General features: G+C 35.3%; 1 protein-coding gene across 8 annotated transcripts in view; it reads right to left on the bottom strand.

The window, feature by feature from the left end:
- Window positions 1-14,334, bottom strand: part of LOC128982846 (uncharacterized) — a 122,901-nt gene that overhangs the window by 59,386 nt on the left and 49,181 nt on the right. For all 8 annotated transcript variants that reach the window (XR_008489745.1, XM_054401922.1, XM_054401928.1 and 5 more), the window contains 3 exons: window positions 8,242-8,373; window positions 4,888-5,020; window positions 3,295-3,468 (listed from right to left, as the gene is read on the bottom strand). Coding sequence is in view for 7 of the 8 variants with exons in the window: in XM_054401922.1 (XP_054257897.1) it covers window positions 3,295-3,468; window positions 4,888-5,020; window positions 8,242-8,373 (439 nt within the window). In the remaining variant the exon portion in view is untranslated. The remainder of the gene's footprint in view (window positions 1-3,294; window positions 3,469-4,887; window positions 5,021-8,241; window positions 8,374-14,334) is intronic.

A 14,334-nucleotide genomic window follows, 5' to 3' on the forward strand; every position in this document is an offset into this window, starting at 1 on the left:
GTGTTGTTTAAAATACAATATTAAAATTAACAGCTGTTTCATTAAAAATTATCCACATGGCCAAAATGTAAACAAATCTGTGGATGGGTCTTTAAAGGCTTCTGGGACAGAGCCCTAAGCGAATTTACTTCGTTTTTCTTTTGATAACTCATCTACAGACCAAGACCTTTCTTTGGACCCCTCTACCAAGTTTCTACGCCCAGCCGTTCTCTCAAATTAGTGGAGACAAAGTTTCCAATTAAATATTTAGATTCCCCCATGTTAATCTTATGGGAGAAAACCCAACTTTGATGGAAGATCCTGCCCAAACAAATAAAGATATCAAAAATCTAAAAACACTTTGCAAAACTACAGATTAGGGCCATTTGTTTGACACTTTAATCATCAAAATCGGTCCAAAAATGAGGGAGGAGTTCTGTTTACAAAAATCGGCTTAGCGTATTATATATATAGATTTGTAAATGTATGTCTCTTATTTCCACAAATTGTAAAATAAAAATGTTTTTGTGAGGAAAGATTTTATAGACTGTTTAGAAAAGACTTTGGCTTTACAAAAAATCCCGACCATCCATGGCAACAAATATCTACCAAAAAGAGTTTTATTTCCTGCTGAAAGTGAATCTTCTTATATGAAAGTTGATTGTGCATTCCGATAAAGACTTTTGGTACTTACAAATATTTGCTCACCGTATCGACATATCGTGGAATAACGCATTGCTGCCACGTTGAAAATAATTAAACTGAAAACCAGCAAGACAATAATGTCACTAAAAAATTTTAGTTATGGGATTTTTGAATCGCTAACCAAAGAAAGGAGTAAAAGACAAGTTCTAAAAGACAAGGATTTACTTCTTCTCACACCAGCTGCTCTGATGTATGTTGAAGATGTACGCTTTGATGGTGTTATGGACACTACCCTTTCATTGTATACATCAAGAGGTCGATGCAGATTTTGCAAAAATAAAAAATCGTCGATAGAGTGTTCAAAGTGCAATGCGAGGCTGTAACTGAAAGAAAATAGCAATTGTTTTGTGGGGTTTCACCAAAAGTAGATGACGTTTCTTGATGGACATACTCTAATGAAATTTAAAAAGATTTTCCTGATGGGCATGACTAATGAAATATCAATAAATTATATAATAATGTATTTTCTATTGTAATCACATAGTTTTGTAGAAAATTTACACGTGTATACATTTTAGTTCCTTTTTTATCATGACGTTTATACCATTTTATATTGGATTGATAACTTTTGTGGAGAAATTGATTTTTTTATTTCTTACATATAATTATAGTTATACAATTTTGATATCCAATATGTGATAATGTCGACTTATTCAAACCCTAAAGTTTATTTTTAAGTGCTATACAGATAAACTTGTTGTATTTAATTCAACATGAGATTCCTAGAGAAATCTCCGCATCTTTGGCAAAGTGCCAAAAATGGCACACATGAAAAAATTGTGAAAAATACATATAAGAATTTTAAAATTATTTTTTTGTAGTTCCTTTGGACCCTTTTGATTGAAATATTTCAAGGAAAAAGTAGTTTTCAAAAAAAGATTTGTTTGCCAAATTAAGGGTTAAAGGAAATAAAATACAACACATATTAATTAATTATTTTGATAAACATTAGAAAGGTTATGGGATTGATTGAACTAAAATAACCGCAGGGAAACTTATAAGTAGAAAAGTCGTCAACCACTATCTGTTTAATCAGTACATTGTTAGAGAGAGAGAGAGAAAGAGAGATAGCAGATAGGGACGTTTGATAATAAGGAATCTGAAAAAGTAAACAAACAAGGAACAACGACACGACGATACTCGTTTACAGCTTATTGTCTCGCCCACTACATTTGCACACGTGACCACTTTTTGTTTCTTCCTTATCTTTCATCCGTCCCAAAATAGAATTCCTGAAATAGTTTGTTGGTATAATCTCCCCTCCCACACAAGGCGCAGTGCTCAGTGCGCACTGTAGGTTGCCACGGCAACCGTGTGTCGTCATAGCTACTTAGCCAATCACGCACTCGCACTGCGTTGTATATTACGATACGAATAGTTGTGTTAGAAAGACAACGCGATAGGTGGTAGTTTCCTCAAAATTACGATCGATAATCATTGCGTCTTGACTGAGAGCTGAGGTTCGTGCTTATCAAGACACAATTATGAAACGGAGGAGAGTAAATTTAAATGAAAGTTAGTTCCTTATTTATTAATTTAATTTTTATTTGCTAGTTCAATAAGTATTCGGCTCGAACATTTCGAGCTTTTTGAAAATCACGAGCCGAGCCGAATAGCGTCCTATTCGGCTCGAAAAAGCTCGATGTTCGAATACTCGCACACCCCTAGTTTTAATCAACTAAAACTGTACTACAACAAGTATCCTAACATTTTGTGTTTTGACTGAATGTAAACAAAGATTAAATCATATGTTTTACAATACAATAGTTTTGAACAAATTAAACAAGGAACAGAAGGAAGGCAAAATATTATCACAGGTATAAAAACGTTTATGAAACACAAATTAGTAGGACAGGTAAATACGGGACTAGTATTTACTAGACTAGTAATTACTAGACTAGTATCTTTATGAAACAGGGCCCAGCTGAGGTATTTTTAACATTATGTAAATGGAAAGTTCCCTTTGGAAAGCAATTACGACCTTATAGGGTCAATTTATGAAGTAATGGATAGTTTGGCGCAAGGTTTCTCGTTATGACGAACATTTGAAGTATATGGTTTATGGGGGTGTGACTTGTAGAATTTTAGAACTTGTAAAATTTTAAAATGTGAATTTTTGGAATTTTCTCGGTGGTTTGGACCCAAGACCTACAATCGTACCAAATTTCTATCTCCTCTGGAAGTGTATCGTTCGTGAGTCAGTTACATACTTTGCGAGTGTATAGTATTTAGACATGCGGCTGTATATTTGATTAGATTTAGGAGGAGCATTTGGCTTGGTTTTGGGGGGGGGGCATGCGCCATTGCTCTTGGGGGGGCTCGGCGCCCCTGCTAGTGTTTTTGGTTTAGCCGGCTATTTGTGTATGACATATATGCAATCGCACAAATCTCTTTCTCCTTGGATGAACACAATTTATTGCTGTTTTCCATTATTATTTAATAGTGTAATGCTAATAATGTGTCATCTTAAAACTTATTTACTTATTAGTATCAACTTCTGATGGTTCGGATTTAGTTTTGAAAAGGTTACAGTGTTGAGGAGACCAAACGTAAGGCTGAACATCATAACTCAAAATCCAGTATTTTCTAAGTCATATTACTCTATCTTACCCAAGGGCAAGGCGATGATGTTGGGGAGTGGACGGCTGAGATAAAACATGAAGTGGTACTGTGAGGCAGTGATGACTATAAACCATCTGGCCAGCTCCGGTCCAAACATATGTTGAACAGTAAGTCTAAACTTTCGCAGACTCATTATCACACAAGTGCCCAATACTGCTCTAACTGCAACAATTGTAAGAAATTTATCATTGAACAGGCAACATTATTACTCATATAATGTTAAACTAATAAAAAAACTGTAAAGTGTAATAACTTTGAAAATTGTGTTTTAGCGAATTTCCCTATAAAGTAGCTATTACCGTAGGTCTCATGGTAAGACCTAGGCCCGGGACCGATTTAGTGTTTCATTTTGATGTCCCCGAGGCCAAAAAAAACTATTCGTTAAAATTTTTACAAATGTATGTATATATATCTATATATAGATTTGTGTGTGTGTCCGTCCGGACAACTTTTCTAGCTTGAGTCATTTTTGTACGATTTTGATGAAATTTGGTTTGGAGTGTAAGGCGGGATAAACTTGAATAAGTTTGCGAACCAGCATGATCGGACCATGGGAACGTTGTTTAGCGGGTTTTATGGGGTAAAAATGGGTTTTTCTCAATTTTTGCCCTTGAACCAAAAAATGTATCAACTTTTCTTCACACCTTTTTAAAGAGCTTAAAAAAACAAATAATTTAGCATATCAAAATGTTTTTGTATGGTTATTGGTTACAGAGAAAATTTAAAAAATTGTTCAATTAAAATTCCCATGCTATTCTTATGGAGAATGTTGTAAAATGTTGTAGTCGTTGGCTTGTTTATGGATATATTTTGATTAAACTTAATCAAAAACACACTTTAATAGTTTACCTGTAGCAGCAAACCTAGGTACTTTTTAAACATAATGTTATCTATATATTAATGGTTGCCATTTAATTTAAAAGTATCTATCTATCTATCTATATATTAATAGGCAAGCATGTTTCTTTAAAACCTTTTTTCTCATCTCGTGTGCATCACAGAGAAAATCTACGCATACTGTTAGAAATATATTTTCCTGTAGATATGCAGAATCCCTTTAAAATTAAAATAGGCTCAAATATAAGCACAAAAAATGAATTTGAAATGTAATAACAATTAACATGGGCTTTATGGGTTACCATGCTGGTGACGAAATAACAACGAAATATAAACAGAAAATCAAAACAAATGTAAGAAATTACAATCATATGTTTTATTTACAGTGAGGGGTGAAAATAGAGAAGCCTGTACCTTTGACTTACAACTAGACATTCCATCCCCATGTTGAAGTTGTCGCCAGTTTTTAAATTAAATTCGTCGTAGTTGATGTGAGCCACCAACAGATTGTGATGATCTGTAAATGCTAATCCATATCAGATTCGCCTATTGGGTCTGACGATGATTGGGTCCAATCGAAATCGATCACCACTTACCATCTTTTTTGTATATTTACCTTGAGAGTAACAGTATAAGTGTAAATATATGTTTTAAGTGTTATAAGACGTTTCTTTTATTTACTTTCCGTAACTAATACAACCCAGCAAACTAACAACATGTTTGATTAATACAAAGTTTTCATACCCAAATATTGTGTTGTAAACTTGTTGAGGCCAAGAGAACTGATAACGGAATAAATAGGTAAAGAAAGAACTGATATTGCCAAAGGTCCAATAAATGTGCGAGGAACAACGCCTGGGAATTCATGATGGTCATACTGAAACAATCATTAACCAAATAATTTTTTTTTGTAAATTACTCTAGACAACAAAGCTATAAATAGTACTATACACAATTCAATCATTTCTGTACCGGTATCTGACAAGAAGAATCTTTGTTCTTTGAAGTGTCAAAAATAAATAAGAAAATCACTTTACTTTTTTTACTATTTAAAGGGATGAATCTAATAGGATCAGTTCAAAATGAACAGAAACAAGCAAAACTACATTTCTTGAAACCATCACACTCTAGTGTAACCATTGGGTTTCGTGTTCTTTTTTTCATTGTTAATATAAATAATAAAAAAATTACTTTTCGTAATATTTATGATCCAAAATGTACACCTTTTATGCAGCCATATAATTGACAAAAGCCTGTATGTTTGTATAAGGGGGGTAATAGCACTCATGTATATTTTTACAGCAACAAAGAAAAGTACTGTAGAATAATTACCAATTCCCACCATCTTTAGCTTCGTAGGCCAATTTAAAATGGAACAAACACATTTGAACAGTTGTGAATCAGTAAGCCCTGGAATGTCTAATTCGTACCAAAGAAAACCTTTGTAATCTTGCACTAAACACATGCAAACATTGACAAAATTCATCAATGTTAGTCAAGGATTTCTTATAAGATAAAACACTCACAAAATTTTCACAGCTTAATGGGAAATTGTGGTGTTGGGTTGCTTTTTTTTGTCTTAGGCCCGATTTCACCAAACACTTAAACCGCCGTTAAACCATGCTCTAACTGCAGTTAACTCTTAACTGACGAAATCAGATTTCACCACCCGCCGTTAGAGCTAGTTTAGACTAAACCGTCATTAGAAGATTAACTGCCCAATTTTGACCGGTTAACTTCTTTAATCCTTAGTTAATTAAATATCAGCTGGCTTTAAGTTTAAAGTTTATATGGAAATGCGAAATGGTAGAAGAGAATACGGTACGAATTAGCTTTTGAAAGTAAGTGATGGCAATGAAGAGTAGCCTATGTTGTTCGCCGAACTAGGTGGATGAGAGAAAGGGTTAATGATTTTAATAACAAAGATGAAATTAATTTTATTATTAGATATGAACTATCAAAACGTTTAGCATTTAGGAAATGAATACAAGGCTATCCCACATAGTGCATTTAGGTTATCCCACAAGGTTTTTTGTTAAGGCGTATATCTGTGATCAGCGACCGCATTGAACTGATTGGCGATCAAGAGCCGTACTATTTTATCTCGGCTAAAAAGAGTGTCCCGGCTCTTCTACCAATATTATCAACTTTATTATTTTATTGTTCAAAAAATAGGCTCCCTTTTCCTTCTCCCGGCTTTGGGTAACCCTAACCCAACGTTCAAACAATTGTTTTGCGTTCGGTCAGACGTAAGTAAAGCAAAATCTAAACCTAAATTGTCATTATTCTGCTAGTATTTTATAGAAAATAATTATTTTGGTGTTATCTTTATTGTGTCTCGTTCTTGTAATTCTTTTGTCTCCAGTTTTTTTTTTTCACTACTTCAAATGTACCAAACCGGTTAGTGAACAAACAGAATATTGAACATCCCTGTAAAAAGTTGGATTTTGAGTCTTGACTCGACCGCAAAACTCAACCAATTTGTTCCTCGAATATGTTTGATCAACATTGCTTTGCCTTTATTTGGTTAATTGTTAATTGTTTTGGTATTTATTCTTCCTTTCTGTTGTTATTTTGCTCAGAATCTATTGTATTCCTGTAAGCTTGCTATCTCCAGTTTTGTTTTCACTACCTCATAAACACTGATTTATTTTCTAGGTTATGTTTACTTGCTCCCGTAACAGCCCGGTATTATGACAGTTCACTGCCACCGCCACCTGGATTTTACTCTAAACTCTCGTTTATAAAACCAGTGTTAGTTTTGTCGCGTTTTCGTTGGTGAAACCAGATTTCCTTAACTGTGGTTTAAATCATCGGTTAGTTTTAACCGAAGCGGTATCTAACCGAATTTGGTGAAATCGGGCCTTAGTTGAGTAGGCTATATTAACCATTTTAGGAGTAAGCCTTCTTGTTCAAAATATCAAGAATAAAATGTACGGAGAAACCTTCTAGCCACTTCTATTAATTACTACATACATTTCAAAAATTTAACAGACAACATAGGACTACTTTGAACAGAAAACAGAAAAAAACCAAAAAGTCCAATTGTTTTTTGCCACATTATGCGGTAAGCAGATGGTTTCCGGTCTCTCGGTAGAGAAAATAGTTATTTGTGTAACTAGTGGGCAAAGTGGCACTTTGCTGCACACGAGAGCAATGTTTACGCAGGAGCCGCAGGCGAGTGCAGAATGACCTCGAGTGCAGCAAAGGCCTTTTGCACTCGTGTTACACATTATATTTTTCCTACAGTCACTATAAAGCATATAAATAATTAGTCTTTCAAACACTATACAACACGTTTTTAGGTTCAGCTGGCAACACAAATGGTGCTCTAGAGAAAGTAGTACCCGCGGTCCGTATCACTCCGCTATTTTTCCTCGGCAAGAAATGTGTTCCGCGTTTTGAGAATATAGTTCCGTATGTTTTTGTAATTTGAAAGGGTTTCCACGCCTAAAAAAATGCTTTAAAGGTATTTTCTTGTTTATTAAGATCGTAGGAATGTTTTAAAAACGTTTAAAAGAAAAGTCCAGAAAGTTCAGAAATACCGAAACTATAAACACAAAATGACAGGTTAAATCGTAGTTATAATAGTCAATCAGCTGCTCATAGTATTATTATCTTTAAGTGTTGCCAACCTATTTCCAAGCGTACACGGATTACGTGCATAATAGAACCACACTGTTTTGTGTTGTTTCGTTGGAATCCTGATGTGCAGCAAAGTATAAACCATACGACAAAGTATAAACCGTACGGCAAAGTATAAATATGCAGCAATTAGCAGCTTTCTGTACTATAAACAGTACAAGGAAGCCAACTTTGTCGGGTGACTGTAGGAAAAAGTCATTGTTTACAAAAAGCCTTTGTACACAAATTTTAAAATCAGCTGAGACTTGATAAATTTACTAAGTACTCTTACAGTGCAAAGAGGCTTGGTTATAACTTTTGTTCAGTAGGTTCTCAACAAAGATACCATAAAGCCAAAAATATTAATAACAATCCAGACTGCATTTAACAATAAAAATTGGAAAAGCGTAATATACTAATTACCTATAGTAGAATCCTACAACAAATCTTTTACTTGTACAAAAAATCACTTACTTCCGAAAGATTGAATTTGTGATAAAGAATATCATGCATTGCTTGCAAATTGAAACTCTCCTCTACTTTGGTAAAAGGGCAGTAAACTAAATGTACTGCTGCTACAATAAAAAGTAACTGCTCCATCCCAACCTGAAAATATTAAGATCTTTATTATCACATTGTAATTTTTTGCTACATTTGACAAGCAGAGGTCACAAAAAAAACTTTCTTTCAGTTTTGTACGTGTCACTTTAAATACTTTACCTGCAAAATCTAATTTTTTTTTCAATTTGGCTTTCTCTGAGTCAAAGCCTTACAATCTGAAATTGAGTACCTATCATAGATAGTTCCATAAACCAATTTATGTCTATCCTAACCTATAAACAATCCAGTAAGAACAAACATGAAGAAAGATCTGTTGTTATTAAGAATTTTTCTTTTAATTCGTCTTTGTGTATTGGATTCTTTGTATTCTTGGGAAGATAGAGAGACATTAAGTAAATTCCCTAGTAGGAACTGTATGATGATGGCAATTAACTTTAATCAACAGTCAATGCATTATGACATTAATAGTTTAGAAAGGATTTCGTATGGAAAACACAAACGAATTTGGAAACTAATTCATAAAAGTAAATACAGAAATGTTAATTACACATTTGCAATACTAATGACTTTAATACTCCTTTGTGGGGATGTTGAATCAAATCCCGGACCATGGCAAGAACCTAATTCTGGTTGTTCAACAGTTAGAGGGGCAAGATCTGACATTCCAAGCACGTCCACCGGTTTATATCAGACAACGATGGGCAGAGACAAGACATACATGAGACCTTGTTTTAAGTGGCAAGGTGACGACAGCAGTTTTTTTAGTGAGTCACGGTGCCCTGATGAAGGTGTGCTTTTATCAGAAGTGCATGTGACACCAGAATTTACAGATGCTACGTCAGAAATTTCACAATTATCTGCCGAACCTTCTCCTTTGTCTCTGTTTGACACAGATAGATACGATTTTTGTCCCAATTGTAAAAAGAAATATACTAAAAGAGCCTTTAAAATTCATAGTAAAAATTGTAAAGGCAATGTTACATCTGAAGATTATTTACCAAATACTGACAATCCATACTATGATAATAATGCACTTAAAATTAAAAAGAATAAGAGAAGCTGTTTCATCAACATACCCATTCCACCTAAAACACCTTGTCCTCTGAAAAATTCTGAAACATTGTATCAACCAAAGCTTTTACAGTTGGATAACTTGAATGAATGTAAAATTTTAGTAGAATCTTTCAACATAAGTAATTCTATAGAAGAACATCAAATTACCTCAGATTGCAAGTCTCGTTGGGAAAAAATCATACATCTTAATAGATTACAATACGACCTACCATGTGGCTCTATAGGTGACGGATTTGTGAAAATGTTAGGGGAAGAAATTTTACTTTTAGCTAATGGTCAAGAATGTTCCGAGCGATTCATATGTTTCATTGCTGTTATATTACAAAAAGAAAAGATGGTGAGACAGGCGAAAGATATTAGAAAATTTATTGAAAGAAGACTTGATAAGTGTACTAATAGATGTTATGACGAATTAATAGATGAAGCGATTCGATGTAATAGGTCCCTAAAATCAAAGGGTAAAGCCGAATACAATGATAATGAAGAGTTCATTAAAACTAAATTCAATAGATTAGTTCAAAGAGGAAAAATAAAAGAAGCATCTCGGATTATTAGTCAAGACAATAAAGGAGGCATATTAAGTCCTGATACTATAATAGATGGTGATAGACGCACAGTATTTGATGTATTGAAAGAAAAACATCCAAATGGCACAATGCCTGATCCGGAATTGCTAAAACTACCCAGCCATGTAAAAGAAATGCCTAGATTGGAGTCAGTTGAGATTACAGCTGAACATGTAGAAAAAGTTGCAAGAAAATTGAATGAGAGTGGTGGGCCTGGCGGGAGTACTTCTGAACAATGGACAGATTTTTTACTAAGGCATGGTAGAAAAAGTGCTTTTTTAAGAGCGTCAATTGCTGAATTAGCAATGAAGTTAAATGAAGAAATCATACCTTGGTCAAAAATACAAGCACTTATGGCTAATCGTTTGGTTGCAATCGACAAATGCCCTGGTGTTAGACCGGTCGGTATCGGAGAAGTGCTCCGCCGTATCTTAGCAAAATGCATAATTTTTGCAGCTGGTGATGAAGTTATTGACATATGTGGCACTGATCAACTCTGTGTAGGATTAAAAGCAGGAATAGAAGGCGCAATACTTTTTATGAGAGACCAATATGAAGAAAAATGTCAAACTGAAGAAGACAGCTGTATGATAATGGTTGATGCTAACAATGCCTTCAACAAGATAAACAGAGTACATGCGTTATGGCACGCAAGAATTAGATGGCCAAGGGCTGCACGTTTTATTTTCTACACATACCAGAGTGAGGCGGCACTAATTATGCCAGGAAGTAAAAAACTACTGTATAGCAGGGAAGGCGTTATAGAATTACACTAAATGATATTCAAAATACAAAAGAACCATTTTATTTAATTCTTAAACACATCAATGTAAACAGAATATTTACCAACAAACTTAATAATAATAAATCAGCTGATGAATTAATCACTTACAGATTTAACTATCTAACACTTTTCCCCCCCTTCTTTTTAGGCAGATTCTACAGCTCCCATTCTTTGTCTCATCTGGTCGGCATGCTTTCTTTTTATAACACCTCCACAAAGTACATCATATGAATACAATCCATTTCTATTTTTCACCATTCCAGCTGACCAACCATTTCCATGTTCATTCTTAATCCACACATCTTCTCCTTCTTCAAAAGTTCGAACTTTCTTGTTGTCTCTCCCTTGTTCTTTCCAAAGTTTCATTTCCATCTTTTTCCTAAGATTAGGTTTCATATTGTCAAAAATTGTTGGTAGTCTACGACCGAGAAACAATTCTGTCGGAGCCCTACCAGTTGTTTTCTGAGGCGAGTTTCGGTAGCTAAAAAGAACATTTTGAAGAGCTAGCATTCCATCTCCGACCTCCTGCTTTGTTGTGTAGTACCGTCTTTTCAATGTACGAATTAGTCTTTCAACAAGTCCATTACTTTTAGGATGGTACGGAGTTGTTTTTATGTGGTTGATAGAATTTTTCTGGAAGAATGTTTCAATCTCCTTTGACACAAATTGAGGTCCGTTGTCTGTCACGATTTCACTTGGTAATCCATATCGACTAAACCAAGATCTTAATCGTTGAATGATTGTATAAGAGTTTGTTGTCTTAAGACAGTCCACTTCTGCCCACTTAGACAACGCATCAATACCTACCAACCACATAGATCCGTTGACTGGCCCTGCCAGATCAATGTGTACCCTTTCCCAAACTCTATCAGGTACATTCCAAGAATATAATGGTACTTCTTCCACATTATCTCTATTCTCTTGACAAGATGTACACTTCTTGATATAAACTTGGCCCACGGAATAGCTGTAGTAGCAGGATTTACCTCTTCAATGATATCCTCATTGACAAGTCTTGCAAGTTCACTCTCAATTCGTTTTTTCAAGGGAAATGGAACTCTGCGCGCAGAAAAATGTTGGGGGTTTGCATCTTCTTGAACATGAATTTGTGCTTTATAACCCTTGATTTTCCCATGTCCTTCAGAGAATACATATTCAAAGTCTTTTAGTACTTCCTTAACCCTCACATCATCCATCTTTTGTTGTTTTAGATTTTGCTTACATCTCACTTTATACTAATAGTTACATCAGGAGGGAGTTCCATATTAAAAGCTAATATCCATGGTAAACCAAATAATGGTTTCTCATTTCCATTTACTACTGCTACTTTTAATCTACGTGTCTCATTACCTACTGAAACATTGACATAACATTCACCAAGTATATCTAAAATATTGTTTCCATATGCCACATATTTTGAATTAGTCTTGTCAAGTCGTGGTGAACCAATCTTCTCCCAAAGAGGCTTACCTATCATTGAGGCCCAAGCTCCTGAGTCAAATTCCATGTTTGTAGCTACCTTATTTAACTTTAAATAAATACGTGCTTTACAAAAATGTCTTCTTTCCTTTTTAACATCGTTTATCCTCATGTCATGAGAGTCTGCTTCAGATTCTTCATCTTCTGATTTTTCATGCAAATTATTCACTCGTTTTTGCCGACATACCTTTGCAAAATGTCCTATTTTTTTACAATTCAAACACTTTTTTTGGTAGGCTGGGCATTTGCGAAATTCATGTTTTGTTCCACATCTACTACATGGATGATTTGTCTTTTCGTTATATTCCACTTCTCTCTTAGATCCCTTATTGTTTCTTCTTACTTGCGATACTTCCAACTCTTTATCGTTATTCTTGAATATCTCATGACGAGCTCTTTCCATTGAAGTGGCCAGTTCAAAAATATCTTCAGATGTTAACTTGTCACCATTTTCTTTTACACCATCAGGCCATCGTTGTCTAATTTCTACTTCAAACTCTGGAAAATTTATACCTCCTGCAAATCTGTCTCTTATTCTTTCATCAAACTTATTCTCATACTTGCAAAATTCTGCTAAATTTTTCAAACGTATTACAAATTCTGAAAGGTTTTCACTATCTTCTCTGATGCATTTTTCAAACTCCATTCTAGCCAGTGCCGGATTTAGGGTACTTGAGGCCCTAGGCCAAATTACTTGAGCGGCCCTCCCCCTCCACCTGTGGTGGAAATTCTTTGCAATCGCGGAAATAATCGTGAATATCTCTTATGCATCAAGGGGACATCATCATTGACACCCGTGATCGTGGATGAAATCGTGGACATCTCTCCTAAATCAAGTCAAAGCCATCATAGGTATCCGAGAGCACGGCAAAATCATGAACATCCCCCACGGGCTGCAACAAAGGGACATTATCACCGTCACCCGCGACCACAGTAAAATCGTGAACATCTCCCGCGGGCCGCAATCACGGGGACATCATCATCGACACCCACGGCCGGGGCGAAATCGTTAACATCTCCCGTGGGCCGCAATCACAGGGACATCATCATCAACACCCACGGCCGTGGCAAAATCGTTAACATCTCCCGTGGGCCGCAATCACGGAAACATTATTATGGTCACCTGTGATCGCGGCAAACTAATGGTTAAACAAATTATTTTTTTAGCCTATCTAAAAAAATTGTTGTGCAATCCTCTGCGGCCCCCTCTTGCTTGCGGCCCTAGGCCGCGGCCTAATCGGCCTAGTGGTAAATCCGGCACTGATTCTAGCTGAAAATATAGTCTTTCTAGCTTTGTATACTGACCTGAAACCATTAACTAGTTCTGCCCATGTAGCCTGATGTACTTTCAAAGGCAGTAGAAAGTTTGAAATCTTTCTTAATGGTGCAGGACCCACATATGCAAGCAAAAGATCCCTTCGAGCATCCTCTGCTCTCTGAGAGTCTTCTCCCAATCCTTTTACCTTGCATAATAATAGAAAATGTGCTTCATAATCTTCCCACCTACTAGACTCATCATAGCTTTGACATTTGAACTTCTCTATCTTTGATTGTAATGTGTCTTCTTTGGTTTCATACTTCTCTTCTTCATTGAAATAACTATTTCTTCTTTTGGCTCGTTTACTCATTGTCGCCAATATAGAATTACACTAAATGATATTCAAAATACAAAAGAACCATTTTATTTAATTCTTAAACACATCAATGTAAACAGAATATTTACCAACAAACTTAATAATAATAAATCAGCTGATGAATTAATCACTTACAGATTTAACTATCTAACAGGCGTTACTCAGGGAGACCCACTATCTATGATATTGTATGGATTAGCCACTCTGCCTTTAATATACGAATTAAAAACCATCCCAGATACAAACCAAGTATGGTATGCGGATGACTCATCATGCCAAGGAAAACTTTGTAATGTGATGAAGTGGTGGGAGAAATTACAAGAAATTGGGCCTAAATATGGTTACCATCCACAAGCTCACAAAACCCGTTTGATTGTTGGATCTGAACCATCAACATTAGACCTAGCCAACATATCAGGATTAGAGGTTGTTACTGGGAGTAGTTTTTTAGGAGGATTTGTTGGATGTG

Source organism: Macrosteles quadrilineatus, unplaced genomic scaffold (assembly GCF_028750875.1).
Source record: "Macrosteles quadrilineatus isolate MER2022 unplaced genomic scaffold, UCM_ALF_1.0 Scaffold_1__1_contigs__length_201487025, whole genome shotgun sequence".
NCBI classification, from domain to species: domain Eukaryota; kingdom Metazoa; phylum Arthropoda; class Insecta; order Hemiptera; family Cicadellidae; genus Macrosteles; species Macrosteles quadrilineatus.